Raw genomic sequence first — 24,859 nt, 5'->3', positions numbered from 1 at the left:
TAAGTGACCGGGCCAGTTCTTGGTCTGAAGGAGCCTTGGTGGGCTTCCACTGTCGGCACTGGCACTCTAAGCTTTCCCGGTGGTGGGTGGGAAGCAGCAACCATGGTGGCACTTGAAGCACCAAGTTGTGGGGCGGGGGGAGAGAGCAAGTGCTCCAAGTATGGTGGTGGCAAGAATCAAGCTAGGCAGCAATAGGAGCACATTCTGAAGACCCACAGTGGTGAGGGCCAAGCAAGCAATGACAGCATCAGTGTTCCAAACACCTCAGGGGCCAGGCAGCAACAGCAGTGCCCCACCCATCCTCCTGGATGCCATCTCAACTTCCAACAATGCCCTGGATGTTGCTCCTGGAAGACCTGTTTTGCAAGGTTGTGGTGTGGTTAACAATCCATGTGTTGTTGTTGGGTTATTTGAAGGTTGCTGCTCCCCTCCTCTCTGCAAACAAGCCATGCTGTCTGTCAGGGTGGACACTGAGCCCATAGAATCCCAGAGTAGTTCTGATTCTGAGGAAGAGCAGTCGCTCCTGGGAGAGGAGCGCGCTCCTCTTTCCCAGGACCAACAGCTGACGGAGATTCCTCCCACCAGCATTCCTAGTTTAGTTAGCAGTCCAGAGAGTGACCAAGCACAGATAGCAGACTTGGTGGATGCGCGACGCAGACGCAGAGAGCGGCGCCAGATGGAGGGCGCGGATAGGAGGCGAAGTGCCATGTTGGCGCGCAAACAACGGCTGCGCCCAGAGGCTCCAAGGGAAAAGGGGACGGACTCTCCCTAGTCCTTAAGTTCAGGGGTCTGCCAGTAATTCCCTTTCAAACAGGGACCAAATGTTCCAACTTAGGGCATAGGTACTGTGCTGCTCAGATCTAGTTGCAATCGGTATAGTTGTTAAGTTGTAAAAGAAGAATAAAGCTTTGAAAGGAATTCCTTTGTCTGTGTCTGGACTTGGCTACTGGTTTAGACAGAGAGAGACCTCCAAGGAACCCTTGACACTGTCCAGGATCAGATGACATGGCAAGCTGCGCCAGTGAGGATAACTGGGATGTCCAACCAGTATGCAAGGTGGGGGAATTATTTCCCTCTCTGCGATTCTGCGAACCTGCTCTAAGTCTGGGGCGCTGTAGGACATTAAGATGGTGATGGGCAAACTGCCCAGCATTCAGTGTGTCAGAAAAAAAAAAAAAAACTTAAAGGGGAGGAAAACAAATTTAACAGGAGGGTTCCTGGGGCAAGCATCCATGTAGGCACTGCTGGAATCTGCCACTTGCTGACATGAGGCCTGTCCAGGATTTGGGTGAAAATTAGAGGAAATCTCAGTGGAGGAGAAAATACTGAAACAGAAAAAGAAACTAAAAAGACTGGTTTGTGTTTAGCCATAGGGCTTCTTAACGCGGAGCTTTTATCCTGCTATTGAGATTGCTCACTCACAGAAGTTTGCGGGTCCTTTTCATAATGTTGTCAATCTCCAGGGCACATCCAGAGGTATTTCATCTCGAAAAGGTCCGGAAATAATGAACTATCAAATTAAGTTGGATTGTAACGCTATTAAAACAGCCACTAGATGGCGCTGTTTCATTGAGCTCTATGCAACCTTGGAAATTAAAAACTTCCCTTCTCACAATCACGTGGTTACTGTCTGGGAGCCCGCTGTAAACACGGAAAGGCTACACAACGGGAGGACTGAGGGTTTTTTCTTTAATGTAAAGACAGCCATAGTCTATCTTTCTTTCTTAGCCTGATTTGCTATATTACTAACTGATATTTCAGGAAAGATTGATAAGGGTTTTTTTTAATCATGCATATCTTTCAATGCTTGGCTGAACTGTTTGACTCTTTGAGATGTTTACAGAGTTAACACATCCATTACCCTATAAGCTGATCCTTGCTCTGTTCCACAAGGGTAGGAGGAACATTTGAGACGATTACTTGCATATCCAACTGGTTGACCACAGAGACCTGGAAATAGAGAACCAAAATGTAATTGAGCCTGCAAAACATACATTATCTCAGAATAGGAGCAATAGTATTAGGATCGCCTGTGAGATTCTCCACCCACACCTGTAGCTGCTCTTGATGTGGAGCATGGATGGGGAAACTCACCACACAGATGCAGCTAGATCATGGTTAAAATCATGGTTAAAATCACCACACAGATGCCGCTAGATCATGGTTAAAATAATGTCTAGAGCATCTCTAGGTTTCTTTCATTTAAATGAACAGGATATAAAAGTAGGTTTGGCTGGATTGCAGACTTTGTTTTAAGCGGTATGCCATCATTTCATAATTAATACACAGCACACATTCCTTTACATTCTATAACCTTTACCTTTTTATAACCACTCCTGTGACACGATGCATGCCCACTTCTAAGCAAATTAATTCTCCGAATTATTTATGTGAACCTAACTGGTTACAAAGTTTGAACCACAAAATTGACTGCCAAGGACACTGCTTATTTTTGAGACTAAAGTAGTAATCATCTCCCCTCAAGCTGTATTTCTCAGATCAGCAAAGGCAACCTGTAATAGGAAGGCAAGGAGAGTTGGAAAATCTCAGTTCATATTTGCTCCTGTATTTGTGAGATAAACCAGGCCCAGTGAGATTAACATGTACATTGAAAGAGATCAAGCGGTCTCCTCCTCCTCCTCAGTATAGCATCCACTGCAAAAATGGTGTGAGGGAAGGAAAGCAGCTTGAGTGGATTTTGAAGTATACGGGAGTGAAAGAGTAAGCAGAGGAAATTCCTGACTTCCTCTGTCACACACAGTCTTGGTTTTTTCAGCTGGTCTGGGTGAGAAAGTGAAGCGATCAAGTTGCTGAGTGAAGAGAGAAACTGAGAGAGTAATCTCCCCTACAGTTCATGACCTAACCATTCGTGAAGGTAACATGTACCAGCAACATAGCTTACAAATCACATATGGCCTACAGTCGTGCTAACGAATAGTGGCTCAGTTAAAATTTAAATCAACCAGTTCCATATTCAGTTAAAATATAAAACATGTCATCCACAACACAGACGGTTTCATGCTTCAGCAAATATCTACATACCAATATACTTTAAAAATATAAAGTGTGAATACAGCAAACATGTGTTTGCAAACTTGCACACCATACATCTCAGGAAACCATCACTGGCTGTGTAGTTTCCTGATGAGTGTACACTTGGTGGCAACTCTATGTTTGCCTGTTTGGAATGTCTGAATGGGACCTAAACCCAATTCAATAGAACTTTCATCCCTGTAAGGTTGTGGCTGAATTGCATAGCTAGGCTGGCAAGCAAGAAGCTTTAATCTTCATGATAGTCATTTAGTATTCTCCTGGGCTATGAAAAGAAAAGTTACTCCAAACACTCAAGGTCTTGATGGAGAAAGTAAAATCAGAAGTCTCTGTTAAATCTTGGCCACTGTCCACAAAGACAATTATAGCAAATATTTTGTCCTTCCTTGCCTTACTTTGGAGGATTATTCTGACATGTTTTGAAAAACTAGGACAGTACTAAACCTACAAAAAACCTAAAACAACAAGCTTAGCCAATTTTACTCTCAGAAGGGGGATGGGGAATCTGAGAAGACAAACAAGCTTAGAGATTTGCAAGAATTTTGACATTGTTTTATAATATCATGGCACTTAAAATACTAACATGCAAAGCTCTGAAATTTAGTTCGGCTTAAAACACCTAAGTAATGCTATCAGGCTGGGATCCAATGCAGCATGGTGGCTAGAGTGTTGGACTTCAGAGTCCTGGGGCAGAATCCAGTGGGGACAGTGGAGGATGGTAGCTCCAATTTCAGTGGGGCTGTAAAATCCATTCTGCATTTTGTCAGAAGCTGCCAGAGAGCTCTAAAGGAGCTATCCAAAGTGCTGAACCCTATCCCCAAAATGGATTCAGCAACTTGAATAGCTCCTTTAGAGTTCTGGCTTTTCCTGACTAAAACCCAGATTGGATTCATAGCCCCCCTGAAATCAGAGCCCCCAGCGTCCACTGAATGGGCCACTTATTTCCCTGCCAATTCCTTTCCACCTGCCAGTTGCCTTCCACAAGTGGCAGGTCCCGCTAATTCCCTTGCACAAGCAGGGAATTACTCAAGGGAGACTTAGCGCTTTGTAGGGGAAGCCCCAAAATGAGTGGAAACACACCTTTCTGGAAGGAGGTAGGTCAGCAGAGTTCCCTTATGTGAACTCCGCCAACCTGCCTCCACCCAGAAACTAGTGTTTCTGCTTGTTTTGGGTTGCCCTGGAAGTGCTAAATCACCATTGCGCAAGCAGTGGGGGCCATTTGCACAACAGAATTGGAGCGGGGGAAGGGATTGGCTGGGGCTAAGTGCCCCATTGGACTCTGCTCCTGGATTGAAATCTAACCCAGCCAGTACTGGATAACTTGGGCTGGTCAATATCTCTCAGGCCTGATCTCGTCTGATCTTGGAAGCTAAGCAGGGTCAGCCCAGGTTAGTACTTGGATGGGAGACCTCCTGGGAATCAGGCTTCGTGAAATGAGCAGGGGGTTGGACTTGATGGTCTTGTAGGACCTTTCCAACCCTATGATTCTATGAGACCTTACTGTTCTGTGCCCTGGACTGTTCAGGTTTCCTTTCCTACTACAGCCCCCTAAAACCCAGGTCTGAAAGTCTGGGAGCCATCTAGATCAGCATTCAGTGTGACTTGGGCATCTGTATCTGGAAGGGAACATAGTAAACTGCCTTATACCAAGTCAAACTGTTGGTCCATCAAGCTCATTATTGTCTGTAGTGACTGGCAGTGGCACCTAAGGGTTTCATACTGGAAACTCCCAGCCCTCCATGGAGATGCCAAAGATCGAACCTAGGACCTTTTGCATTCAAAACATGTGTTCTACCACTGAGCTAGGGCCCTTCCCTATGACAATCAGCTGCCTCACCATCTGCACACATTGGATCCCAGCCAGAGGTATGAGAAAAAAAGGGTTAACTCCATATACCTGGTTCAAGAGTAGGATAAAAATGTAATAAGTAAGAAACAGGTGTATTGGATAATTATATGGAGAGCCACAAGCAAAGAATCAGAATGTTATTAAATGCAAACATAAACTTCAGGGTTAATTTCCTAAATGAAACTCTAAACCACTTAAGTATGTGTGTATTAGGATGCAATCCTATGCATGTTTAGACAGAAAAAAGTCCTACAACTTTCTGGCTGGGGAATGCTGGGAGTTGTAGGACTTTTTTCTGTCTACACATTTATTTTATTTAGTTATTTAAAATGTTTCTATCCTGCCCTATATCATTAAGATCTCAGGGCGGCGTACAGATAAAACATGCATAGGGTTGCATCCTTAGTCATTCTCAGGACTCCATATCTTAAAAGTACATGGCCTCTTATTTCACATTTTACAGACGGTGTTATTTAGTAGACCAATGGATTGATTGATTGACTGATTGATTGATTGATTGGTGTTATTTTGACAAAACAAACAAACAAACCCTGTTCAGTGGCTTGGCATCTCTCCATTGAGACACAGCCATGAAAGAAACCATGGTAATGCCTTTGATAAGTACATGTACTATATTATTTACTCTACTGAAGAAGAAATTCTACAGAAATTTATTTTATCCTAACCTATTATTAATATTTTCCTTTATTCCGACATACCATATATAAAACCAAAAGAAGAAAATGACAGATGAAGATAAGAAGGAAATGAACTTTTTAAATTAACTGAGGAAAAACGTGGCTATGCAAATGCTACTCTCTAATGCTTACACTTTTTAAAAACTTCTATCTCCTAACACAATTTTTCTTCTTTCTTGATGCCCTGAGTAATAAGGAATTGAATAGGCATGATCCAGCCAAAGGTAAGCACTTTTAAGTTCCATTAGTTTGAACAGGATAATTAGGTACATACTCAACAATGGAACTTGGAAATTCTTAGCAGTGGATGATCTTGCCTTCTATTTCTATTTGTTGTTTAAAGCAAATGAGAATAATAAAGGCCCCAAATGCATTTCTTAATTCATACTTACAAGTACATCTGATTTGTTGCTCAGCCCTTTTCCATAGTTGTCAGTAGCAATCACCTGAAACTTGAAATAAGATCGTCGCATGTTTTTGAAGAGCATAGCAGTTTTGATCAGTCCTGTATATGGTTCGATCACAAAGCCTTCCTTGCCATCCTTGATTGGAGGAATGATGAGTCTGTACTGCATAGCACTGTAGTTGCCTGTGTCTTGATCATTAGCCTGATGGGTAAAAAATAATGAGGGAAGCCATGGAAACTACTAAAATAAACATGAATACTAAGAAACATTCACCTTGACCTTTTAGGAGCAATTCTATGGCCACTAGAGAGCAGCTAGATGGCCATAGAATATGTCAGTTCCTGGAAAACCTACCTCCCCCCATGTCCGCACTGCCTTGGAGGCAGCACGGAGAAGCTCTGTCCTCTACGCTTGGAAGAGGATGCGGACTGGCTGGAAAGGAGCAGGGCTAGGGACATTCTGGGGAGTACAGCAGCCTCCTCCCCCGCTTGCCCCCCCCATGGCTAGACAGCCAAAAACGGCTGTCTAGCAGAAAAAGCAGGGCAGGAGAGGCGTGGAGGGAATGATCCCCCCCGTGCTTCTCCTGCCTTGCTTTGGATAGGCGGTCGCCTCCGCGTTCGGAGGCGGCCACCTATCTAGATAGAATTGCACCCGAAGTCAATTTGGAAACCCATCTAGTGAGCAGTAAGGAAGTAAATTCTACTGCATACTGTATTTGAAACACCAGAAATGTTTCAAAATTTGAAACATGGAATGGAAAATTGCAAAGATGTATGGTGAAAAGGATCCCCCTCCCCCTCCCCGAGCTCATAGCTTAAAACTGAGAGGCAAGAAAATTCTAGATGTGTTCAGCAACCTTTCCCTTATAACTACAAACCTGTGGAATAATCCAGGCAAAATTAAGAATTTTTGAGTCCAAATGAATTTAATGGAAGAGTTAAAGACGTGCTTTAAACCTTCGAATTGGAGATAAAAGTGTTAACTTTGGTTAGATCATGCCTTTGGCTAGCATGGATATCTCTCTTATGTTTTTATAAATGTTCTCATACAATTTGTTATGGTCATATAATCTATTATTATAAGGTGTGTGATATATTCATTTTACCATATTAGAAAGTCGACATGAAGACTATTGTCCATCAGCCAGAAGGCATTTGCAAAGCAAATGCTGGCACTAGAGATGCTTGAGGAATTCAACCTTCGTGAATTCCTAATATTGATTTAAACTGCAAAAAGTCGTTACAAAAGATTATTTTAAATAAACTCAACAAAAAGGGAACAAAAGAAAAAGAATTTCTAATATGCAGATCAGAATGCAATTAGCTTTTGGATTTCACACTTTTCCAAAGTTTGCAATGCAGTTTTTAGCTCTCTCTCTCTCTCTCTCTCTCTCAATCTCAAGATAATATAAAAATGTGAACTGAAGATAAAATGTGTTTAGAAATGCACACTTTGAGAAAATACATTTAGAAATTTGTATTTTATGAAACTGTTCAAAAGTATTATCAAAATGCATATTTGAATATGAAATTTCATGCAGATGTTTTGAAAATATCAGATTAAAATGGAAATCTGAAAAAATGGAAATGGAGAGCCAGTGTAGTGTAGTGGTGAGAGTGATGGACTGGGAGCCGGGAGATCCGGGTTCTAGTCCCCACTTGGCCATGGAAGCTCACTGGGTGACTTTGGGCCAGTCACAGACTCTCAGCCCAACCTACCTCACAGGGTTGTTGTTGTGAGGATACAACGGTGAGGAGGAGGATAATGTAAGCCGCCTTGAGTTCCTTGCGAGAGGGAGAAAGGCGGGGTATAAATGCAATAAATAAATAAATAAATAAATAAATAAATCTGATGGAACAGAGTTGTGAACGAACATGGGCATGCGTGTGAAACTGACATTGGCCAGGAAGCGACTGATGCATTCATTCCTAGATGGCACTTGATGAAGGTGTAAAGATTTGAGCACCATCATGTGTTTATGAGTTTGCTAAACTCATGTATTCAAATATCTTTAAACTGAAGGGGAAAGTATCATGTTCAACTGTTTTAGGACCACCAGAGAGAGCCTGTGCTCTACCAATGACACAACATGCCCAAATCATCCTTAACACAAGGGAAGGATGTTGTTTTCCCTATAATTTGTCCTGAAGGTAAAATATTTTTGTCACTTCATTAAGGGAAGATATATGATGCCTCAAGGGTTGGGATATGCCTGTCAGAGAAGAGAAAGAAGTACAGTTGATCTTAATGGCACTGTATCTTTTCTTTTGTTTATGTGGCAGATATAAATATGCAGATGTTCTCACAATCCTGTTATGAATGGATGCTGAAAAATATGTGTCCTCCGTGCCACAGCCAAACTCAACCCTGTCATAATTAGGTATAACTCTATATCTTTGTGTGCAAATGTATACTCACGCTGAGGCATGTTTTAAATTTGTGTTGTTAACATTTAGAATGCTTCTTAAAACATGAACCACACCTCATCATAAGCCTCCTATTCATATATGTGGGGCAATGCAGTGTGGGCATTAGGTGTTTCATTTTATAGGTCCAATTCCAGTATAACGGAAACCATGGTTTTCTGGAACAGGGTGGACAAAGCCAAAGGGGCTGGGACAAAATACCAGAACTACCAGCATATTTTAGCTTAACACTCTTCCTACCAGTAGCTAAGCTTTAGAGGAGCCATTTCAACCTTTTGGAATGCAGAAGAAATGTGCAAAAGCCAGAAACTGCCAAACAATTGGTGGTTGGGGGAAAGGGAGCGGGGCCAAGGGAAGGGGCCATCTGGGGAACCCCCAGGGTCTGGATTGGAACCCCAGGTGGGCCAGATCTGGCCCATGGGCCTGAGGTTCTGTACCCCTGCGGTAGATTTTCAGCAAAGCGCAGCATTTGAAGGAGCTCTTCCTGCCATATCAGCATGCCTCCAAGAAAAAGTCAGTGGCTGATGCCCCACCTCCATCAGGAGTGAGGTTTGTTACAAGGCAGAGAGGGTTTTTTGGAAGTGCCACCAAGCCATGGAATACTCTCCCCAGGGGGCAGGGAAGCATATCAAGGGCCAACTTGGCTGTCCTTTAACAGCCAAGGAAATGCTGGGAATACTTGGCTGTCCTTTAACAGCCAGGGAAATACTTTCTTATTCACCCAGATTTTTTACTATGTTAGCAGTGCAATTATTTGCATGTCTACTCAGAAGTAAGCCCTATCGATTTCAATGATGCTTGCCCCCAAGGAAGTATATATAGGACTCCAGTCTTAGTATTTTAAAGTCTGTGACTTTTGCTTGTGCATTTAGCTGCTGATCGTTTTGTATGTATGTACTGTTATTTTACTTGTTTTAGTTTTTGTAAACCACCTAGAAATTGTTGATAAAACTTAAACAGACAATGTTTACACATAAACAAACAAACAAACAAACAAACAGATTGTGATTTATTTCAAATGGAAAACCATGGGAAAAAAACCCCTCCTTGTGGCTGTGAAAGAGGAGCAGAGATATGAGCCCGAGGTTCACTATAGCTCATTCATGTAGCCAGAAAACTAGGCTTCCCCATTATATTTCAACTGTGCCATAGATGAGAAAGGGAAGACACTCTATATTCAGCTGTCTAGATAATAGTTAAAGCCTGCAATCCTTTGCCCAGTTACATTGCACTTAAACCTAATGAAGTTCCTAGATTTAAGCATAATAAAATAGCTAGTGATTGCAGTCAAAGGCTACAAACCACAGTGCTGTGGCAAATTGCAGGGTTTCTGAGAACCTCCCTCCATACCACTCAACAAGCAGTTTTCAAAACTTGAAAATGAACTTCAGGAACAGCCTCTGAGACAGCATGAGGAGTTTCAGTCAGGAAAAAGTGACAACTTACCACGTGTGTGGAAATGCTGACAAATGGCCTAATGGGACGTTTTGGACTGTGGCCACTGTCGTTAGATTAATTACATTCATTGGCAATTATCTCTTGAAGATATGGTATCTTTAACTAAATGTTTCAAATAATGAAAACTGATGTATTAACACTGTTTGCATAAACATGCTATCAATCAATACCTACTCATTAGATTGTCAAGACAAAAGCAAGGTGACACTGGGCTGTATCAGAGATGGAACACGTTCTGCTTTTTCTCTCCTAGCAACGCATCTGCGAAACCCAATAACTTGGGTTTCTGTTCTGAATGTTCTGAAACTGAGGCCTAATCTATACGTTCAGTGGGCTCTGTGGGTACCCAATTGAAAGAAAACCATAGGCAAATACCTTTAAAAAAGGAGGAGCTGCTGATTTAATGATCCAGTCCTTTAAACTGGCTAGTTTCAAACCCTGGTTAATAATGAACCCTGGTTAGCATAAAGCATGTTTAAGGCTAATACTCATGTAAGCCTTAACCAAGTTTTTGGGTGGCAGGGGAGAGGGCAAGGTGAATTTATGTCATATAGGAAAAGGGCTAGAGGACAGGAGTGTGATCCTATGGCCCACTTTCTTAGCCATGGCTAAGACTTGAGAATGTTACATATGCCGCAGCCCAAATTGGTGCTGCAATTAACTCTGCCCAAGCCACATGGTCATACAAGCCTATACAAGTAGATGATCATGCGGTACTTTGCTTCAAGCTGCTGGCACACACACAGCGACTTGGGACCCACTTTTCCATGACGCAAACCCATGTGGCTCGGGGCAAATTTCAAAGAACAAGTAATATTGCTCATTAAGGCTTTTTCTTTTTCCAGAAACAGCCACTTCCAACCACAGCTTAGAAATGTTCTCTTTATAATATACCAACAAAATAGTTAAAAAATAATAAGGTAGGAACAAAAATAGTTTTATAAGCTAGACAGTGGAGATAAGGCTTTAGGGTAGTTAGCTAATCATCATAGTTGAGACAAGGGGAATATCTGGACCCCAGAGTTTGAAATGAGTAAATGACATGCTGACACTCCCTGTATTGATTTATTTTTTAACCAGCATGGCAACCTACAGAGAAGTGTTTATTACTTTTTCCACTTGGTGGACTGTAGTTAATTGAACATTTGTTCTATGTGTATAATGCTTCATCCTCAATGATGCATAAGATTAGTCAAGACAAGAAAAAAGTCCTCAGCTGCTTATAGAAGGAAGACAGCCTATCAGGACAGCAGCATAAGGGATGGCTAGCTCTGGAGACAATACAGTGATGAAAAAAAGTAGCATTTTATTGGTGTTAAAACAGGATATAAAGAAGAATATAAATAATATTTAAATGTGGGGACAAATTTATTCACACTATGTATGAGACAAGGCATTAACGTCAGAGCATTAAAAAATACTGGGATAACAGATGTAGCTTTTAAAACTGAAAATATACATCAAGCTGTCAATTCCTGCAGGGAGAAAAGTGATCTTGCTTTAAAAGCTATTATATTTTGCCGGAAACTGTGATTGGAAACATCTGAATTTGCCATCTGCTTTAGTGGTGCTAATGTTGAATAGAAAAGCCCACTCATTTTATGATCCCCTTCAGTATATTAGAACCAAAATTAAGAATGACCCTGTGAAGAAGGCTAGAATACACAAAAGGATTAATAATAGCTTTCCACCCCCTGCTTTAAGTAGCGAGTTTGATTCAAGCTCACTTTCTTAAAAGGACAAAAGAATGGTTAGCAATAGCAACTGATGCCTGTCACTGCCAATAAAAGGCTAATTTTTCAGGATTCTTCAGGCTGGAAGCAATGTTTTGCTGAGTCCAAGAAAAGTGTAGGGCGATGAGTCAGTACAACAGTACTTAGCGACCCAATAAAATTGAAGGATTTTTTAAATATATTTCTAAATTGACACATAATAATATTTATTAATAATAAAGTGATAATAAACTGTATCACTTTATTATTTATTTTTCAAAAGAAATTACAAAAACACATTAAAATCCCTTCCCAATCCTTCCCCCAGCTTGAACAGTTTCGGGGTTCTTCTTCTCCCCTCCTTTATTTTCTATTTCTATTCCAGGGTAATATATTAATTCATCCTGTTTCATTTCTTTATTCTCTTTTTCATGAGTCCCATAAATTTCTATATGGTTCTACCAGGTTGTTCTATTTGAATCTTTTTTTTTCATAAAGCCTATATATTTTTGCCAGTCCTTCTTGTAGGTGTCTATTTTCTTTAGTCCTCTGTGCTCTCTTAGCTTCTGTGTCACCTTTTCATTTATTGCTATGTCCCCGATTTCCTTTTTCCTCAACAGTATTATCATCAGCATCCAGGCTGTCTTCCAATTACTTGCAATTAACTGCCTCGCAAGAAACCAATTAATATTTTTTTCTCTAATATCTCTGTTTTCTTTTACAAACATATGCAGTAAAGCCAATTCTGGTATTTCACAAATCTCTTTATCAGTAATTCTTTCTATTTCTTGAAATATCTTGTCCAGAATTTTCTAACCCTCCTACATTCCCACCACATGTGTATTTGAGTACTGTTAATTCCACATCCTCTCCAACACAAAAGTGATAGATTCTTATTCCTTTTTCCTAACTTCACTGGTGTCAAATACCACTTCTGAACCAACTTTAATCCACCTTATTTTATTTTGGTGGATATTGCTTGAAAGGAAAATCTGTCTAAAGGTTGTTTCCAAACTTCTTCCTCTATCTCCTCTTCAATATCTTTTCCCCATATCCGCTTTATTGTTACATTCCCCCCTATCTCCTGCTTTATCAGAATTGTATATATTTGGGTTATTATACCCTTATCTCCTAATTGATAATTATCTTCAAGTTTTTTCCATTCTATTAAATCTCTTGTACTTTGCCTTATTATCCTTCTAATTATTATAATTTACTGATTTGCATCCATACTAACCATGACATTCCCATACTTTGTACATGATTATTCCATATTTCTTGTGGTATAAGGTTCTGCTGTTCATAAAAATTTCTCATTTGGGTCAATCTTATTTCTTTCAACTTATTTTTCCCCACTGCTTTCCCTTTTACATCAAGCTCCAAGTGTGCCCAAATCAGTATCAATGGAGAAACCCCTGGCATTAGTTTCTATTTCCTGAAGGTCCATGCTTTTAGCAATCCTTTTATTGTACTTCCATTGTTTCATATTTGTTGTTTTATATACTTTTTTATATAAAAAATATTCTGTAATTCCTCTTCCTTTAATCCCATCAGTTCCCTTTCTATTTCTATCCAATTTACCCTTGCCCCATCCTCCATTATTGTTAACATATGTCTTAGTTGGTATGCATCATAATACATTTTTAAATGTGGTATACTCCATCCTCCTTCTTGCATAAACCTGTAGCTGAAAAACTTTGCTATTTGTGGCCTTTTAGTCTTAAATTTTTTTTCTGTGCTGTTTTGCCATGTTTTAAACCTTTTAAATGGCATTTCTTGTGGAAGCACATTAAAAAGTTAAGTAAATTTTGGCAATACCATCATTTTAATAGTCATAATACAATCAGAAAATGTTAAATTTATCTTTTCCCATCTGGCTATGTCATTCTTAATTTCCTTCCATAATTTCCCATAATTTAGTTTCAGCATATTCTTCTGTCTTTTAGGGACGAACTCCTAAATATCTAAATGCTTTTTTTTTCTAAAGGGATACCTGTCATTTCTGAAATTTCTATTTGTTCTTGAGGTCCTATATTCAGACACATCAAATCAGATTTCTTTCTATTTACCTTTAGTCCTACCACCTGTTGAAATTCTGTTAATTCTCTTATCAGTTCCTTTATTCCCTTTTCTGAATTTCCTAGTATACATAAAATGTCATCTGCATATAGGTTCAATTTGAATTCACTCTTGCCTATGAGTTTTCCTTTAATATCTTTATTTCCCAATTCTGTCACCTAGAAACTCAATTACCATTGTAAACAAGAATGGTGAAAGGGGGCACTCCTGCCTTGTACCTGAATTAAGCCTTATTTTTTCTCTCTCTAATCTGTCACCTCTATTATACATTTAAATCCCTCAGATTATACTTATTTAGTAGATTTAATATAAATTTTGGATTAACCATATCGAATGCCTTGTAGAGATCAAGTGTCATTATTACAACTGGGATCTTTCTTGTCTTACAACTAGGGATGTCAGAGAAATCCGCCATGGACTCAAATGAGGCTAGATTTTTTGGAATCTGGCCTCCGGAATCTGCGGCAGATGGGCTCCACTTAGCTCCGCTCCAGGAGGATTCTGGCTGGAACGGCACTGTGGCTCCAGAGCGCTGGCAATACGGTAATGTGGCCATCATTACTGTATTGCCAGTGCTCCGGAGCTGGAGTGCCATTCTGGCCTGAATCCTCCTGGAGCGGAGGTAAGTGGAGTGAGTGGTATGGAGCTGGAGTGTGGCTCTGTGGAATCCTCATGGAGCGGAGCCACTCCGGAGGATTCCAGGGGGGAGGAACGGATCGCTTCCCCCCTAGGCGGATTCCCCACTGGAACAGAAGGTGGGGAATCCGTACATCCATACTTACAACTATTAATCATACTAAATACTTTCCAAATTGGATCTGCAATAAATCTATTTTTTAAAAAAAACATATTGATCCAAATCTATACAGTCATTAATAACTTCTTTCAGGTGTTTTGCCCATATTTTAGTAAATATCTTATAATCCACATTCAGTAGAGATATTGGTCTATAGGAGCCCAATTTACATTTATCTTTGTTTAATTTGGGTATTAATGTTATTATAGTTTGTGTCCATGTTTTCAGGAGTGGGGCCTCCTCTTGTATTTCCCGATATAATTTCTTCAGTTGTGGCACCAACACATCCACAAATGCTCTATAAAATTCACCTGTAAACCCATTTTGGCCTGGTGATTTATTATTTTTTAATTCTTTTAGGGTGCAACCTTATGGCCGCTAGTCAGTGGCTAGACGGCCATAGGATAGGTTGGTTCCTGGGAACTGACCTTGAATCCCACGCACTGAGGTCGGTTCCTGGAGAACCCCCCCCCACCCCCTCCGGTACAGCATCGTAGGCAGCACAGATCAGCCCCATGCATTGCGCTCCTAAAAGCAGTGTGGAGTGGCAAAAACGGGGCATTCCCAGGGGTGGGCCAGGGCAGGGAAGTCATAAATCTGGTATGACACATCCTATGTGTTGTCCGGCTGCCGCTTCCCATGCTCTGAGGTCTCACGGCTAGACAGCTGAACCTGGCTGTCCAGCCGCGAAAGCAGGGCTGGGGGAGCGAGGAGGAGATCTGCTCCTCACCACTCCTCCTGCCCTGCCCTGGATAGGTGGTTGCCCCTGGGGGAGGTGCCTGTTGATCTTGATAGGATTGCTCCCTTAAAACTTCATTAGTCTCATCTTCTCCTATCTCAGCTTCTAAAAACTGTTTCTGTTCTTCTTTTATTGGGGGTATGTTTCTTTTGTCTTGGTATTCCTGAATCTGCTTTATTTCGATCTGTTTCCCTTCATAAAGATCCTTAAAATAAGTTTGTAATAATTCTCCCATTTCCTTTTGAACATATATTTTAATTCCTTCTTTTGTATTCAAAGCTAGAATTCTGTTCTTAGTTCTGTTCTCTTTTTCTGGACTCTGTTCACCAACAATTTTCAGATTTTCCCCAAAAACTCATAATACTTTGCTTAACATATAACATGTCTATCATTGTTTTACTTATTTCTCATGCCTCTCTTTCTTTCCTCAATTTCTCCATTTCTTTTCTAATTCTAATCTGACCAGTATGCTTGCACTGCTCCATTAATCTGTTAATTTCTTGATCCAGTGTCCCCTTCTCTTTCTCCTTTTTTTTAAATTAAACCTAACTGTTTTATACATACCCCTCTTATTGTTGCCTTGCCTGCCTCTCATCTAATTGTTTCTGTTGTCTCCCCTGTTTTATTTTCTTCAAAATATCTTTCTATATTCCTATCCTAGCTTTAATCTTTTCCTTAGTTAATAATATGGGATTCAATCTCCGTATATAATCCCTTTTAATTTCTTGGTCCATCTCTACATACATTTTGATTGGGGCATGGTCTGTTACTTTTATCTGTTCAATTTCCATTTTTTTAAGTCTTCATAAAAAAGTTTCTGTCGTCAAAATTGTATCCAACGTACTAAAACCTTTATATACTTCTGAAAAATATGCATGACTATAGTCATTAGGGTTTATTTCAATCCAAGTATCATAAATATCATATTTTTTCAAAATTTCCATATACTGGGATACTCTTCTGTCCTGCTTTGAAGTTGTTCTTCATTTCATATCACTCACTGTCATTGCCCCCTGCAAATTCCAATTTAAATCTCCTTCAGTGATTTTTTCTAATTTTGAGAACCTGTTAACTTTAGCTAAAATCTTCTGTAGAAAATTTAATTGATTCGTGTTACGGCTATATACTAATGCTAATGTTATTAACTCTTTATTATTATATATCCCCTATACAAATATATATGTCCCCTTTTTATCTTTCATATTTTTTTAATTGAAAATTTATCGCCTTATTTATTCATATCCCTATCCCCCTTGGATCCTGGAACTGAGAATCTATGTCCCCATTGTCTGCTGCCCAAAATCTCACTGTTTATCTTTGTTCATGAGTCAGACACGACTTAACAACTGAACAACAACAATGAAGTTCTTGCAAAAATAATATCTCAGGCTTCATCTTGGGTACCATTTTATACATTCGAGTTTGTTTTACCCAACCCTCTTCTCCTCTTATATTCAGAGACGTACACTGTACCATATTTATTTTAAGTTTTCTTTTCTTTTCTTTTTTTAGTTCTTTTTTCTTTCCCCTTTCTTTCCCTTTCTTGTCTTTCCCCTTTCTTTTTCACTTCTCCTTCTCCTTCTTCTACTTTTCCCTTTTCTCTTATAAGCCCCAAGCTACCTGTTATTTCCCTTTTATTTATTCATTTATTTCTAATCCCCCCAATTTCCCCTCCCCTCCCCTCCCCTCTTCCTGAAAGGTTCTTTGCCGCTGCTTCCAAGAGACAGTGCCCCTTCAGTTCCTTTTAATTTCCTCCTCCCTGTTCTTATCTCCAAAGCTTATCACTATAGTATCACAGTACTCTCTGTATCACTTTGAAACTTTTAAATGGCATTTTTATGACAAAATCAGAAACAATTTCATGAAGCTATTGCTTCTTGCAAAATCATTTAGCAGTCCAGTTGAACATTCAAAATGTGGTATTTCCACTATATATCCTCCATTTCCCTTCTTTAAAAAACTCTTACTCTTTTGTATATATAAAAAGCAAAAATAGCTGTGCTGGTCAATGAGAAAAAAACACCATAATCCACAGTTGGCCAATACTTTATTAGGACCAACCAAAATGCCAGAAAAGTGTGTAACCTTTCAAGTTCCCCAGAACTCTTCATCAGGCTAGGTGATACAAAAAGCAGGGGATGAGGGGAAAAACAGAAAACTCCCAGAATTTGGCCAGACGTTGTGACCAGTTTAGACCCAGTCTCGAACTAGAGTTTTGACTATAGGGTAAGGCCCAAATTGAATGGATGAATGAATGAATGAATGAATAAATCTCACATCTGCAAAACATGAAAGACAGTACTGTCTGAATTGGCTATTTTAGCTAAACAGTACTATTTATTACATTTTGGTCCCACTCCTCCAAGAAGCTCAGAGCAGCTTACAAGGTTTCGTCCTCCCCACTTTTACCCTCATAAGAACCCTGTGAGGCAGGAAAGGATGAGAATGAATGGCTGTGCCAAGGTCACAGAGAGAGCTTCAGTAAGTAGAAATCTGTACCTGGGTCTCCCTTGTCCTAGTATAATACACAGCTACAATACCATGTTGGTATGTTTGTGATACCAGAAGTAAAATATTTGGGAGATATCCCCAACTAAGGCCCCAAACAGTCATTACTTTGTGTCTGGTAGCCACATAGTTTTTCATTTTTACTCTAGAACAGACGCAATCCAGATCTTAAAAGCCCCTTACCACTGTGCTAGGGTCCCAATCCAGACTGGGGCCACTATGTTTACTCCAGAGTAAAAATTAAACCCCACCCACAAAATATGGACAAAAAATTAAGGAATGCCATGATGCTATGTTATAATGCTCAGGAAAACACAGAGGCAACATGTCAACAGTATTAAACAAGCTCAGTCCTTTAATTAATCACTCACAAGATAAAGTGTTAATTATTCTTTGTAGAGTAGATTGAATGTACTATGAAGAATGAAGAGAGGACTAAATAATATGGAAAAACTGAATGGTATGTGGAAACACAATTTATATGCAAAATGCAAAAATCATATCATGCTAAGTAAATCTCAGGCTTCAAATTTCATAGATTAATAGCTAGGATTATTGCATGCATTTTCAATTTAATTCACAGCAAAAATAAATAATAAATCACAAGCTAACATTTGGCCTAGGAGTGATAGTCAAGAATGAACAGCTGTTCTTTTTGAAGTTTCTAAAGAAATAGAATTATAACAAAGATTGGCAAGAAAAGTTGGACATGGTTCTGTAGCAAGCACCTGCAAGTGGGAAACGTTTAATTAAAGGCACAGGAGGCCTGAAAAATCTTCAGTAGTGCTTTGTCTGTACTGGACAAGTTGACACTGCTTAATTGTTCTCTAATGCCCCAAATCAGGTGTCTAAAATAAAAGAGGACAATAAAGAAAACATTTGAATGCAATGTCTTGTCTGCAACAGAGCCTGCGTTCCTGTAGAAAAGGAGTGAACCAAAGATGGCAATTCTACTGAAAAGGCTAGAATAGAAGCAAGCTCTCTCCTACTGTGTGTGCATGTGTGACCAATTCTCAAGAACCATTGCTTGGTGATGGAGACAGCTGATTGCAAATTCTCACAAATTATCCCTCCTCCCCCAAATAATTGATTTAAGTTTCATGTTATTGTGCCAAAATATATTTCAAAACTATTTATATCACTTGAGAAATTGTTTATGAATCTTAAACAAAATAGATTTTGTTTAGCCTTCCCATTTGTCAATATTTATCTACAGAAACTTTTCACTACTGCCCCGACCTTAGCAGTTCTATCATATAAAATAAATGGAAGAATCTATATTATAATTTTGGTCACATTTGTGCAACTAAGGGTGCATTCCTAGGCATGTTTAGACAGAAAAAAAGCCCTACAACCAGTGCTGTAGTGGTGGCAGGTCGCGCTGGGGCTTCGCTCCTGCACTTTTATTGAAACCGGCCCCAGCTAGGGAAGGAGGAGGGAGCAGAGGAAGGAAGCGTGGGCAGCTGGCGGCTGCCTCTCATCTACCACAGAGAGTGGGCCAGACAAAGGGGGGAAAGAGGGAGCCTGCGGGAGCTCTGCAGCGTCCTCTTGGTGCCCCCTACTCTCCTCCTCAGCTCTCGGCTTCTCCGCCCATCCCGCTCCATGCCTGCGCACCCGGCACTGCCCTCGTCATCCTGCAGCACTGGCCACCCATTCAGGGCTGCTGCCGCCGCCGCCCATGCAGCAGCAGGAGGGGGGCACTGCTGCCATTGTTTACTTCTGGGACAGGGCAAGTGGCTGGAAGCGTCCTACAGCAGTTGCTGCTGCTGCTATTGCTTGCAGCAGCTACTCTCTCCGAAGCACCAGACATGGGACAGGAAGAGAGGCCAATTGCCCCCTGCCCCGTCCGGAGAGCAGCTTTGCCCAGCAAAGGGTTAATTTACCCTCTCTTGCAACCCATCTTCTCTTGCTCTGAGATGGAGAGATGGAGGAGCTGCCCACCATGCCATCCAGTTTCGGGGAAGGATGGGAGCACATGGGCCAGGCTAAGTTGCTTGCTGGAGACACTGATCCTGATCATCAATCCTGTGCCCCCAGCAAGCCCAGCCAGTTGTAGAGTGATGGCAACCCAGCATGCATGGGCTGCTCTAGAGGAAGACATGATGCTCCCCATGCCCAAGAACACGCTGGCCAACATCAGACTCAGATAGGTCAGCTCAGTCAGTTTGTTGGATGGTGGCGGCAGCAGCCAGAAAATTCTGCCATGGATTCCAGTGAGGCCAGATTCTTTAGAATCCGCCCCCCCGGAATCTGTGGCGGAATGGCCTCCTGCCCCTCCGCCCCCCCGCGGAATCCCCCCGGGACGGTACTTACCTGGGGTGGATGCAGTGGCTGGTCTCCTTGCCATCCTGGCTTGCAGCCATGATAGGGTACGTAAGAATTTACGTAGCCAATCACGGTAAAAAACAACAACCAGCGTACACAAATGGCAGCAGCTACAGCGGCCGCCATTTGCGTTCCCTATTTTTCACCGATTTATCTTTCATAAATATTTACATAAGATAAAACGGTGAAAAATAAGGAACACAAATGGCCGCCATCGTAGCTGCCGCCATTTGCGTATGCTGGGTCTTTTTTTTTTTTTTTACCCAGCCGTGATAGGCTACGTAAATTCTTACATACCCTATCATGGCTGCAAGCCAGGATGGCAATGGCAGTGGCAGCAGCCTGGCCGCGGCTGGCCAAGAGACCAGCCACTGGAGCCTCCGCTGCCGGAACTGCCGGCCATCGGGGATTCCGGGGGGGAGGACTGGATCGCCTCCCCCCCCCCGTCAAGGATTCCAGGGAGAGGGACGGAGCACCTCCCCCCCCCACGGTGAAAGATTCCGCGAAAAGGTAAGTGACTTTCGTACATCCCTAAATAAAACATGTCTTCAGCTGCTTCCAGAAGATGTACAGACTTTGGTTTTTTACAATATATGTGGTACTTTACAGATAATCATAAGCAAAAATGTCAGGTCTCTGCCTCTAGAAGCTTACAATATACATTTAAATTTAATTTGTAATCTAAAGTTACATAGCTATTTGAAACTTAATTTTTGATTATACAAGTTGTTATCATCGTCATCGTCATCATAATGTTCTCCTTTTTCCTCACACCATTTAGATATAATGTGCCTTTAGGAAATAAGGTGTGGAGATGTGAATTGCCTAGACCCTTGTCCTCCTCTTGAAAATATGCTCCTATTGTTTTGTACCTTTTATTTAAAAACACACATAAAGCTGATTTACATACCCTTAACTGAGGTTTGTTTACTTGGGGGGACAGCTCATTACTGCATCACCCTTAAAACTCCTGATGCTTAAACTTGTTCTTGGCAGTTCTCCAAACTATACCCCAGTACTAGCAGCCAGAGCCAGCTAGAGCACCATCCTACCCAATCCCACAATTCCAGGGCAGGAAAGGAGAACAGGGCCATAGCAATACACCCGCTCCTTCAGTAAGTGTGTGTTTAAGATCGGTGCCTTTTTGTGCTTTACAGTGTGTGTGTGTGTGTGGGGGGGTGGAGAAATGTTATGGAACAATTTCACATCTTGATGAACATGAAAAAGATGGAGGCAGATGGGTGGTGCAAATGAGAAGCAAGATAATGTCTTGTTCAGCTACTGAATTATTAATATCAATGGTAAGAGTTGGTTTGTGCCAGTTTTTAGGATTTATTACACAATCCTATGCATGTTGCTCAGAAGTCAGTCCCACTAGGTTCAATTGCCAATTGGGCTTTCTCCTGGGTAAGTGTGCATAGGACTGTAGCCTTAGCTGCCTTCCAAGACCTCTGTAAATTTAATTCGAAATAAAGACCCATTGGATTGCACTGTTAATTCTTGAACATTAATTTCTACAGTAAGCAGAACTCTCAAATGCAACCTGCTCTGTCAGCTACCCTTTTTGGTACAAGGTTGGCATGTTTGTGGACAAACAAACCCTGGTGGAGGGAAGGGAAACAGAAAAAAAATCAGTTGTGGGGAGGGGAGAAAGAAGGTGTGTGTGTGTGTGTGTGTGTGGTTCAATCTAGCTGGGTGTGTAGATGTTTCTGTTGCGGGATGGGAGAGATATGATGAAGGCGCTTAAGGAAGGCTAATGACTAATGTTGGGGCGCTAAGGGAGTGTGCAAGGGGGCTGTTTAAATCAAATGAGAAGGGATCTGTCCATGAGGGCTGAGTTGAGGGTGACGCTTCCATACAGTATCATATCATATTTTGAAAACCTAAAATGTTTGTGTGTGAGTGAGTGACTGAGTGAATGAAAAAGATTTTAACACCCCTGCATTTTTTTCTCAGACATCCAATTGAAATGCCACTGCCTTACTCTCAGCTGCACTGTTTTTGGATCCCAGTTGAAGGCGGTAAATCTTACAAGGTTGTACAATCTTAGAAGGGGCGTGGCTGAGGGGGCGTGGCTGTGACTGTCATGAAGGGACCCTGCACTTCTGAATTTGCCACTACACTACTGCCTACAACTCCCAGAATTGCCCAGCCAGCATGGGTGGAGAATGCTGGAAGTTGTGGGACTTTTTTTCTGTCTAAACATGCATAGGATTGTGCCCTAAGGGTGCAATCCTATGTATGTTTAGAGAGAAAAAAATCCTACAACTCCAAAGACATTTTTCTGTCTAAACATGCATAGGATTGCACCCCAAAAGTCACAGGGAGAACATATTAGCTCAGTTTTTACTTTCCGCTGAAATATCAGTGAACAGTGCATGATCCCTGCTTTTCCTTTGTTCCCTGTTTAAAACTCATTACACTTTCAGAGATTTTTTGTTTGCTCGCTTAGTTCAAAACATTTAATTATATTTAATAGCATAGATCCAATAGATGACTGTATTTCTTGTTATTACTATATTTCTATATGGCAAAGATGAGTCCGTAATTATTGTGCAGTCATTAAGGCTATATAACATACTTTCTTAGGATAAAAGCTCCAGGAATTAATTTCTGCTTAAATTATTGCATGCTTGCTCATCAGATTAAACTCATTTGTCAAGAGTCTGTGACAAACAAAGGCATGCATATATATAGCAAATCAAGATCAATTTACAAACATGCAGCCATGGCAAATTATATATATATATATATATATATATATATACACACACACACACACACACACACAAATTGCTACACTAAACATTAATAACTGCAATGACTAAATCATCCAGGACTGTTAAAAAGTCATGAATTGTAGTGACAACTGTACTTACTGACTTAAATTGTATACAGGTATAAAGAGCTTGGCCATCTAGCTTAATATATATTACATACTTGTGAACTTACAATGCATTCCATAACAAAAAGACCAATATGCTTGCTTCCGTGTTGAGCAATAGGGGGGGTAACTAGGGGCATATGTATGAAATTTATTTAAAAATATTAAAATATGTTATATTCTTTTTCATTAAGAATTAGCAAATGACTTACAGGGCCCATTTAAGCATGGTTTTTCAGAAATACATCCCACTGAGTTCAATGGGTCTTACTTCTAGGTATGATTGCAAAGGAATGCATTGATTTCATTTATGACATTTCTATACTGCCCAATAGCCAAAACTCTGTAGGCATTTACAAATATTAAAAGCCATAAAAGTACAATATTGTAAGATAATATAAAAACCATTTACATATCACACACAAACAATTTTTAACAATTAACAATAAGAAATCCCAGGCCTTGTTAAAAACCCTATTATATGGTGTCAAATTCTTGAGAGTACAGCAAGGTCTTAACCTGGCATTTGGGGCCCCTCTTCCTTGTTGACACCCTCCAAGCCTCCTTTGGAGGAGGCACTTGGAGGAGGACCTGTGATGATGATCATAGTGTACAGGTAGGTTCATACTAGGAGAGGTGCTCTGTCAGGTATGAACCTACCCATACACTATGATCATCATCTGAATGCAGTCCTTAACTTGTGCTATGATCAGTGCCCAAATCTGGAGGAAAAAGGAACTGGGATGCTTAAGCCAGACTCGATTATATTTGTCTAAAAATAAGATATAAGCCTAAGGTCTGTCTGAATACAAGGGGGATGAATTGAAGCTAGTGTGGGGCTGGAGTGATTTCTGTAAATTTTGGGGGGAGAGGTAGAGCAACAACACCCCCTGAAGAGTGATTAATTTTCAGGGATTGGGCAAATTTTTAAATGGTTGTCTTACTTTTTAATATGAAGTGGCTGAGTGTTTTCTTTGGCTGCATCCCTAAGGCACGATGTTCCACGGGAACGAGTCTATCTACATCATGACATAGTATAATTCCCATAGACATTCTTGGTGGAGGGGTGGGGGTGGGGAGATGGATGGCTCTCTTGTGTGAGGAACTGTTACTTCTGGTGAACCACCACACTGCAGGGAACCGTCTTTTCTGTGAAGAAACTTCCAGCACTAGACTGACTTTGCCCATACAAGCATTGGATCTTCTTGGGCAGGAAGGTGTATAAAAGTCATCCTGTTTCAGATGAGCCTAGCTTGAGCAACAAGTACTTCCTGAGCTCTTGCTTGTTCCTGTTTCCTTGCCTCTTCTTTGGTTCTGACTTCTGGTTTGCCCAGTAGTCCTGACTTGGTCTTTGGTCCTAACCTCTGGCTTGCTCCATGACCCTGTCTTCTGGTTTGCCAGAAGTAGGTCTTGACTACTGGCTTGTCCCACAGCTCTGGTGCACTCAGTCTGTTGCCACAACCCTGCCCTGACACATTGGCCAATGTGGGCAGCCATTTCCCCCCTGAAGAATGCCCTCTTGATACTAACTTCCCTTTCCTCCATTATTAATTACTTTACTTTATTAGAATGTCATTTTGCTCTTTATTGTCCTTTCCTAGTTCTCCTGAGTTCTGGGTTACATGATTTTGGTATGGGTTATTTTTTTTCCCTTTCCTTGCATTTTCTGTTGAGGCCCCAAAGTACAAATCTACTGGAAAACAGACAAGGTAAAAATGACACCTTTCCTACTCAGCAGATCTCCCCTGTGCATTCATCATAATACTGCGTAGTGCAAGAATAAAATTCTTGTGACTATTTTTTTTTTAGTCTTTCTAACTAAAATAGCCATTCAACAAGAGACAGGATTTTATGGTTTATAGTCTTGCCCTTACCCCTGGCAAGTTTGACCCATGATATATAAACAAAGAAATATGATTTGAGGGTC

The 24,859-nt window shown here is 40.9% G+C and overlaps 1 protein-coding gene across 3 annotated transcripts in view; it reads right to left on the bottom strand.

Moving 5' to 3' along the window:
* PCDH15 (protocadherin related 15) overlaps positions 1-24,859 on the bottom strand; it is a 1,185,684-nt gene that overhangs the window by 62,915 nt on the left and 1,097,910 nt on the right. For all 3 annotated transcript variants that reach the window (XM_084845696.1, XM_084845694.1, XM_084845693.1), the window contains 2 exons: positions 5,991-6,206; positions 1,862-1,950 (listed from right to left, as the gene is read on the bottom strand). In XM_084845696.1, the coding sequence (XP_084701822.1) occupies positions 1,862-1,950; positions 5,991-6,206 (305 nt within the window). The remainder of the gene's footprint in view (positions 1-1,861; positions 1,951-5,990; positions 6,207-24,859) is intronic.

The sequence above is a fragment of the Heloderma suspectum genome, chromosome 3 (assembly GCF_057233095.1).
Source record: "Heloderma suspectum isolate Gila_16-S chromosome 3, 16-S_ref, whole genome shotgun sequence".
Taxonomy (NCBI): Eukaryota; Metazoa; Chordata; class Lepidosauria; order Squamata; family Helodermatidae; genus Heloderma; species Heloderma suspectum.
The sequence above is the reverse complement of the archived record's forward strand: the minus strand, read 5'-3'. Positions and strand labels throughout refer to the sequence as shown.